Source organism: Colobus angolensis, unplaced genomic scaffold (assembly GCF_000951035.1).
Source record: "Colobus angolensis palliatus isolate OR3802 unplaced genomic scaffold, Cang.pa_1.0 Scaffold18, whole genome shotgun sequence".
Classification (NCBI taxonomy): domain Eukaryota; kingdom Metazoa; phylum Chordata; class Mammalia; order Primates; family Cercopithecidae; genus Colobus; species Colobus angolensis.
The window spans coordinates 1,798,846-1,807,107 of record NW_012114932.1 but is presented as its reverse complement, the minus strand read 5'-3'; the positions used below and the strand labels follow the sequence as shown (position 1 = coordinate 1,807,107).

At 56.8% G+C, this 8,262-nt stretch overlaps 1 protein-coding gene across 2 annotated transcripts; it reads left to right on the top strand.

The window, feature by feature from the left end:
* Nucleotides 1-853: 853 nt before the first annotated feature.
* On the top strand, nt 854-6,931 carry GNAT1 (guanine nucleotide binding protein (G protein), alpha transducing activity polypeptide 1). Of its 2 annotated transcripts, none has more exons than XM_011939048.1 (9): nt 854-1,089; nt 2,380-2,422; nt 2,512-2,653; nt 2,753-2,910; nt 3,000-3,128; nt 3,339-3,468; nt 3,745-3,898; nt 4,009-4,200; nt 4,532-5,768. In XM_011939048.1, the coding sequence occupies exons 1-8, from the start codon at nt 984-986 to the stop codon at nt 4,197-4,199; spliced, it is 1,053 nt and encodes a 350-aa protein (XP_011794438.1). In that variant the 5' UTR covers nt 854-983; the 3' UTR covers nt 4,200; nt 4,532-5,768. The 2 variants fall into 2 exon arrangements, with proteins under 2 accessions (XP_011794438.1, XP_011794437.1); XM_011939047.1 differs by having other exon boundaries at nt 873-1,089; nt 5,654-6,931.
* Nucleotides 6,932-8,262: the final 1,331 nt, after the last annotated feature.

Sequence of the window (8,262 nt, the reverse complement as noted above, 5' to 3'; positions counted from 1 at the left end):
GGTGAAACCCTGTCTTTACTAAAAATACAAAAAATTAGCCCGACGTGGTGGCGGGCGCCTGTTGTCCCAGCTACTCGGGAGGCTGAGCCAGGAGAATGGCGTGAACCCGGGAGGCAGAGCTTGCTGTGAGCCAATATTGTGCCACTGCACTCCAGCCTGAGGGACACAGAGAGACTCCATCCAAAAAAAAGAAAAAACAAAAAAAAGACACATACACGGAGGCACACAGAGAAGATATGCATGCCCACCAGAGTCCGCTGGAAGCCAAGGACCTCCTTGGGGCAGCTCCAGCCTGTGATGTGGGATGAATGCAATGCCCACTGTTTCCCTCTCTCTGGATTCCCTGCAGGTCATAAAATCCCAGTCCAGTGTCACCCAGCCCTTCTTAACCACTTCCTCCTGTGTGACCCTTTGAGCCTCTACTTCCTCATCAGTAAAATGAGGCTGATGACATGGGCATCCATCCTCCAGGGCCAGTGTGAGCTTACAACAAGATAAGGAGTGGTGCTGAGCCCGGTGCTGGGCAGGCAGCAGGCATGTTTCTCCCAATTATGCCCTCTTGCTGCCAGCTCCACCTCCATTGTCCTCACTCCCAGGGCTCAAGGTTCTGCCTTCCCCTTTCTCAGCCCTGACCCTACCCACTCCCGGGCAGCACCAGGGCCTCTCCTGAAGGGTGGAGGGGGGCAGAAGGACAGCAGGGGTGCAGAGTCAGCGGTTGAGGGATTGGGGCTATGCCAGCCTGATTAGAAGGGTTGGGGGGCTGAGCTGGATTCACCTGTCCTTGTCTCTGATTGGCTCTTGGACACCTCTAGCCCCCAAATCCCACTAAGCAGCCCCACCAGGGACTGCACAGGTCCGTAGAGAGCCAGTTGATTGCAGGTCCTCCTGGGGCCAGAAGGGTGCCTGGGAGGCCAGGTTCTGAGGATCCCCTCCATCCAGAAGAACCACCTGCTCACTCTGTCCCTTCGCCTGCTGCTGGGACCATGGGGGCTGGGGCCAGTGCTGAGGAGAAGCACTCCAGGGAGCTGGAAAAGAAGCTGAAAGAGGATGCTGAGAAGGATGCTCGAACCGTGAAGCTGCTGCTTCTGGGTAGGGGTGTGGGCCCCAGTGGGGCCACTGCCACCAGGTCATTGGTCTGGAGGCAGGCAGGCAGCCCTTCTGTGAAGCAAGGGTTCCCTGGGAAGCAATATGAGCCTGTGACAGAGTAGGGCACGGGGTGGGAGCCAGGCCTGACAGGTGGTGTCCTATTCCCCCAAGGCTGGACATCCCGCAAAGCCCCTCTCCAGACAACTCTGCCTCAGGTGACCCACCCTCCCCAGAAGTGCATGCCAACCACACTCTTGCACGAGTGTGTGAGGCTGACTTTTCTGTGGCTGGGCTCCCGCAAGCTTCATGCAGCCTTTGGTTTGATAGACCTGCTGGGCAGTGCTCAGAAGCCAGGGGCCTCACTGGGAGCCCATTATTGAGCTGCTACTTTGGGAAGGGGATGGTCATAGTCCTCCTGGGGGTGGGGAGTCTCTAGAACCACCCAGATCCACAAAGAATGGCCCTCAGGTGCCAGAGGGCTGTGGCTGGTAGACCTACAAAGCAGCCAACAGGTCTGGCAGGTGCTGAGGCCCAGTGGGAGTAGATAAAGCCGTGTCCACCAGACCATGGGCAGTGAGAAGAGATGGGGCTGATCCAGGCCTGCCTCAAGGTCATTGCCTGACCTCTCAAGGGGAAAGAGCAGCTTCAAGAGGGCCGGGCAGGCTCCACCCAAGCTCCCCAGGGTCTGGTCAACCAGCTGGAGGTGGGTGAGGGACCAAGCCAGTCCCACTTTCCCCCAAGGCAGAAAGGCTAAGCTGGAAATCTCATTAACTGTGCCCAACGCCCTCGCAGGGGCAAGCTCAGAAAGGATGTCAACTCTGCCCTCCCTGCTACCCAAAGGCGCTAATTCCCTCTGAGCCTCTTGGAGACACCCGCATCCCTTCAGGTGAAAAGCAAGGGATTTACCCGCCTCAAATAACCCAGTGCATGCGGTACCAGAGGCTCCCACGAGGTGGCAATGGCGCTTCGGGATTTCTTCATTGTAGTCTCAGCATAATAAAGGCTGCCTGTGTCGGTGTCTTGGGGCCTCCCCGTCCCAGAACAGTTGAGGTCGTTGATTCCCCTCGTTGGCTTCCTTTCTTCACTTTCCTGACATTTGCAAACCTTGTGCCTTCAGGGTGTCAGGACTGACTTTGGACGGGTTGGGTAGGTGTGGCTATGGGGTGGGGGCTGACGCTCAGGCCTCTTCGCTGCCGGTCCACCCTGCCACCTCGGGAGGGCCCCGTCCTCCCAGCCTCCTTGGGGGAGGGGGCAGGCGGTCAGCGCAGCTCTGAGGCGCCGCTTCCCTTTCAGGTGCGGGTGAGTCCGGGAAGAGCACCATCGTCAAGCAGATGAAGTGAGTGCCCCTGCCTGTCCCGAGGTCCCTGGGGCTGGGTCCTTTCCCACTTCCCCGCGAGGCTCTGACCCTGCTCGCCTCGGCCTCAGGATTATCCACCAGGACGGGTATTCGCTGGAAGAGTGCCTCGAGTTCATCGCCATCATCTACGGCAACACGTTGCAGTCCATCCTGGCCATCGTGCGCGCCATGACCACACTCAACATCCAGTACGGAGACTCTGCACGCCAGGTGTGCCAGGAGGCGGGCTGAGCGGGCCTCTGGGGACTCGAGGCTCGCGGCTGGGCCCGAGTCCCTGGCCTCCACCAGCCACTCTCACCCTGCCCCCAGGACGACGCCCGGAAGCTGATGCACATGGCAGACACCATAGAGGAGGGCACGATGCCCAAGGAGATGTCGGACATCATCCAGCGGCTGTGGAAGGACTCCGGTATCCAGGCCTGTTTTGAGCGCGCCTCGGAGTACCAGCTCAACGACTCGGCGGGCTAGTGAGCGCGCGGGCAGCGCGGGGCGCGGGGCGCGGGGCGCAGGGGGCCCTCCACGCCTCCCCACCCACCCACGGCCCGGTCTCGCGCAGCTACCTTTCCGACCTGGAGCGCCTGGTAACCCCGGGCTACGTGCCCACCGAGCAGGACGTGCTGCGCTCGCGAGTCAAGACCACTGGCATCATCGAGACGCAGTTCTCCTTCAAGGACCTCAACTTCCGGTACAACCCACATGCCAGCCCGGGAGGTCACTGCCCCAGGCCCCGTCCTGCCCCGGGGACCCCATCCCTGCGATAGACCCTGCCCCTTCCTGGATATCCCTGCAGCAGAAAGGGTAGTAGTCCCAGCCGAGAGCTCCCCGACCAGCACAGGGCTAGGGGATGCTGCCTGTTAGGCCCGGGGCGCGGGTTCAGGCCCCCGCGGCCCCGCAGGATGTTCGATGTGGGCGGGCAGCGCTCGGAGCGCAAGAAGTGGATCCACTGCTTCGAGGGCGTGACCTGCATCATCTTCATCGCGGCACTAAGCGCCTACGACATGGTGCTGGTGGAGGACGACGAAGTGGTGCGTGCCAGGCAGGGCCTGTGTTCCAGGGGCGAGGAGGAGTTGCTGGCCCCTGGAGACGGAGACGGCGCGCTGGGGTGGGGAGGGTCCGGGAGGGGATGCGGGTCCCGGGCAGTCTGAGGAGGCCGGGAGGCGTTCAGCAGGCCCATCTGGGGCAGTGCGGGGCGCCCTCTGAGAACCAGCTGAACGGGAAGCCCCACGTGCCCGGGAGCCCAGAGAGCAGGGGCTGCGGGTCGGACGCGACCCCCGGTGCCCAACAGCTGCTGCCCTCCTCAGAACCGCATGCACGAGAGCCTGCACCTGTTCAACAGTATCTGCAACCACCGCTACTTCGCCACGACGTCCATCGTGCTCTTCCTCAACAAGAAGGACGTTTTCTTTGAGAAGATCAAGAAGGCCCACCTCAGCATCTGTTTCCCGGACTACGATGGTGAGACGTCCGCACGGTCGCCAGGCGGCACCCCCGCCCCACGATCGCGGCGCGCGCCCCTGGCACAGGGAAGGAAGGGCTGGGCCGAGTGAGAGCTCCCGCCCCCGCAGGACCCAACACCTACGAGGACGCCGGCAACTACATCAAGGTGCAGTTCCTCGAGCTCAACATGCGGCGCGACGTGAAAGAGATCTATTCCCACATGACGTGCGCCACCGACACGCAGAACGTCAAATTTGTCTTCGACGCTGTCACCGACATCATTATCAAGGAGAACCTCAAAGACTGTGGCCTCTTCTGAGGTAGGTCGCTGCCCTCTCCAGCCCCTTGCCTCAATACTCCAGCCCCGCCCCAGCTCCCCACCCTACACCACGGCCCTGGCGTCCCACCCCCAAATCCTGGAGCCCACTGCCTCTAGGCCCCACCCCAGCTCCTCAGGCTCCACCTCACCGCCACAGGCCCCGCCCCACCCACAAGTCCCGCCCGTTGAATTTATTTTGGCCCCGCCCCAAGACCTCAGGTGTCACAGCTTCCAGGGCCGCCTCCCCCCCCCACCCCACCAGCCAACACACACACAAACCCATTTATTTTGGGTCTCAGGGATGCTGACTGGGTTTCGTTTTCTCTTCACAGGTGCCTGAATTCATGCGTGTCAGTCACCCTGACACCTGGTAGCCCTAGCTGCCTTGCAGCCCCAACCACCAGGACCCTATCAGCCCCCAGGACTCCCAGGCTCCAGCCTGCCACATCACCAAAGCTCTGAGCCCTGCTAGCCTTGAGGCACGGATCCTCCCCCATACCTCCCACAGTATCTCAGCGCCTCATGCCCCCGACCCCAGCCCTGCCCTTCACCGCCTGGCTGCACTGGCCTCTAGTACTCACAGCAGCCAGTCCCAGCTAGGAACGGGTAGGACTTGGGGCAGCTGAAACTCACCGTGACTCAGCAGTGCCCAACTGACCAATCTTCCGCAGCTCTCCTGCCCCTGGGGGCCCACGACTCACCTGGTGGGTCTCGGCTCAACAAACAGCTCTCCCTCCCAGCATTTCATCAAGGACAAGGAATACCCCTCCCACACAGGCCAGCTGCTCACCCTGCCACCTCCATGTGACAAGTCTGACACCAGTCTACCCAGAGACAGTGGCTGTCCCTCCTGGCAGCCTCCAAAGGGTCCAAAGTCCAAGTTAGCTCTGGCCTGTGCGGTTCCCACATAAATACATTAGTGGGGAGGGGGCAGACCTGGGGGCCCTTGGGTGCCAGAGTGAGAAAAAACAGGATTCTTCCCCAAATACTAGGCTCAGAGCAACCTCCAGCCTTCTCCAGCAGGATCTGCTCCCTGTGTCCTTGGACACCAGATCCACACACCACTTCCTAACCCAAACACACTACCCTGGGCTAGCTGGACAACAGGATGGCCTGTTAAGGGAGGGTACTGTTGACACCAGCTATGGCCAATAGCCGGGCTGTCCTGAGGGGTGGCTGGGGGCAGAGTCCAGCTCCCTTCAATTAGCCCAGAGGACTCAGGATAGGACAAAGGCCCTGGCTGTGCCCAAAGGGGCCTACCTCAGGTGGGGTTACAAGCAAACCTGGGTGACCCTCTTGTCCCTACCAGCAGCTTCTCTTGCCCCTTCCATTCAGGGTTCCCTGGCAAGGGAAGCTGAGAGCCATGCCTGAACTATCAGGGACAAAGGCCCATGTGCCCACATCCCTGCTCCCTCCTTCCTCATCCAGCACCAAATCTTTGCTTATGTCCATAGGCCAAGGCCTGTGCTGCAGTCGGGGACAAGGAGCTTCCGTCTGGCAAGGCTGGGGCACAATTTGCACTCCCCTCAGCTAGATGTACAGACTCAGTAATAAACCCTTGCATCAGGCCCCAGCTGTCCTTTCTTGGTGGAGGGCTTAATTATCACAAGTCATAGGCATTTATTAAGTGCCCGGTGCTGGGTTGGGCATGAAGTGGGAAGATGGCCCCTCCCAGGAAGAAGTACCTGGCCTGACAAGGTGGGGAACTCTTGTGGATATGGAACCAACTCATGGCTTTTGATGGGGGTTGAGGAGAGAGGAGTTGTGGAAAATGTTCACTGGGACAGTCTTGGATCAAGAGGGAGTTTTGAGGTGGAGGCTCATTCTGGCAGGGACAGTAGTTGTACCAGCCCTAGAAACATGGGCTCATGGCCACAGGAGTTCAGTGGAGCAAGAACAGGGGAGGAGAGATGTGGACAGGTACTCAAAGCCAGCTGGAGGGCCTGGGCTTTCTCAGAAGGTGATGGAGTCTTGGAAGCCCTCAAGGCAGGAACATAATTGCAGGGTTGGCATTAGGGTGAGGGAAGTGAGGCACACTCACCTCGTGTGCAAAATTTAAGGCGATGTCAAAAAATTTAGTAACCAAGATAAATAATATTAGTATAATATTTTTAAAAATCAAAATAAATGCAAAACCTCACAACGAATGAAATATCAAAATCCAACAGAGGATCCAACAGAGGCACGCTAAGATATATTGGGGCCTGAAGCAAAGGGAAAGCTCTTAGTTGCAATTATGTTTGTAGGGATTTTTTTGCCAGTTTTAAAAATACATGTATCATAAAGTTTACTATCTCAACTACTTGCCAGTGTACAGTTTGGTGGTGCTAAGTACATTCATAATGTTGTACAACCACCACAATTGTTCACCTCTAGAACTCCTTTCCTCTTGTAAAACTGAAACTCTCTACCCATGAAAAAATAACCCCCCATTCCTGCCTTCCCCCCGGCCTGGCACCACCATTCTACTTTCCTTCTCTATGAATGTGACTGCTCTAAGTGCCTCAGATGTGTGGGTCCATGGAGTCTTTGTTTTTTCGCGACTGGCTCATTTCACTTAGCATCATGTCTTCAAGGTTTATCCATGTGTAGCATGTGGCAGAATCTCCTTCCTTTTAAAGGTTGTATATATTCCACACTTTGTTTATTCATTCATCTATTGATGAATGGTTACATCTGCCTTTTGGCTATTATGAATAATGCTGCTATGAACGTGGGTGTACAAATCTCTCTCTCAGCCTCTGTTTTTTATTATTTTGCATGTATACCCAGAAATGGAACTGGCAAATCATATGGTGAATCTTTTTTTTTTTTTTTGAGATGGGGTCTCTTTCTGTCACCAGCCTGGAGTGCAGCGGCAAGATCTCGGCTCCCTGCAACCTCCACTTCCCAGGTTCAAGCGATTATCCTACCTCAGCCCCCTGAGTAGCTGGGACTACAGGCACATGCCACCACGTCCAACTAATTTTTGTGTTTTTAGTAGAGATGGGATTTCACCATGTTGGCCAGGATGGTCTCAATCTCTCTTGATCTCAGGTGATCCGCCCGCCTCAGACTCTCAGAGTGCTGGGATTACAGGTGTGAGCCACTGCAACCGGCCTCATAAGGTGAATCTATTTTAATTTAATTTAATTATTTATTTATTTATTTTGAGATGGAGTTTTGCTCTTGTTGCCCAGGCTGGAGTGGCAATGGCATGATCTCGGTTCACTGCAACCTCTGCCTCCTGGGTTCAAGCAATTCTGCCTCAGCCTCCCAAGTAACTGGGATTACAGGCATGCGCCACCACACCTGGCTAATTTTGTATTTTTAGTACAGACGGGGTTTCACGCCCCTCTGTCGGGACCAGGCTGGTCCCGAACTCCCGACCTCAGATGATCTGCCTGCTTCGGCCTCCCAAAGTGCTGGGATTACAGGCCTGAGCCACTGCGCCTGGCCCCCCCTTTTTTTTTTTTTTTGAGATGGAGTCTCACTCGGTAGCCCAGGCTGGAGTGCAGTGGCTTGGTCTCAGCTCACTGCAATCTCTGCCTCCTGGGTCCAAGCGATTCTCCTGCCTCAGTCTCCCGAGAAGCTGGGAGTATAGGCACCCGCAACCATGCCCGGCTAATTTAGTAGAGATGGGGTTTCACCATGTTGGCCAGGCTGGTCTTGGACTCCTGACCTCAAGAGATCCGCCCACATAGGCCTCCCGAAGTGCTGGGATTATAGGCATGAGCTGCTGCACTCGGCCTACATTTAATATTTTGAGGAACAGTTTTCCACAGCAGCCATACCATTTTACATTCCCACCAACAGTGCACAGGTGGTCCACCTTTCTCTACATCTTTGTGAACTCTTGTTATTTTCTGGGTTTTGTTTTGTTTGAGATGGGGTCTCGCTCTGTCACCCAGGCTGGAGTGTAGTGGTGCAATCTCGGCTCTGCAACCTCCGCGTCCCAGGTTCAAGCAATTCTCCTGTCTCAGCCTCCCGAATAGCTGGGACTACAGCTTCATGCCACCACGCCTGGCTAATTTTTTTTTTTTTTTGAGACGGAGTCTGGCTCTGTCTCCCAGGCTGGAGTGCA

Excerpts from the sequence above, each read along its gene's own strand:
- GNAT1 (XM_011939047.1), top strand. The coding sequence starts at position 984 with ATGGGGGCTGGGGCCAGTGCTGAGGAGAAGCACTCCAGGGAGCTGGAA. Across the intron at positions 3,129-3,338 it reads TTCAAGGACCTCAACTTCCG|GATGTTCGATGTGGGCGGGC; the intron begins GTACAACCCACA and ends GCGGCCCCGCAG. Across the intron at positions 3,899-4,008 it reads CTGTTTCCCGGACTACGATG|GACCCAACACCTACGAGGAC; the intron begins GTGAGACGTCCG and ends CCGCCCCCGCAG.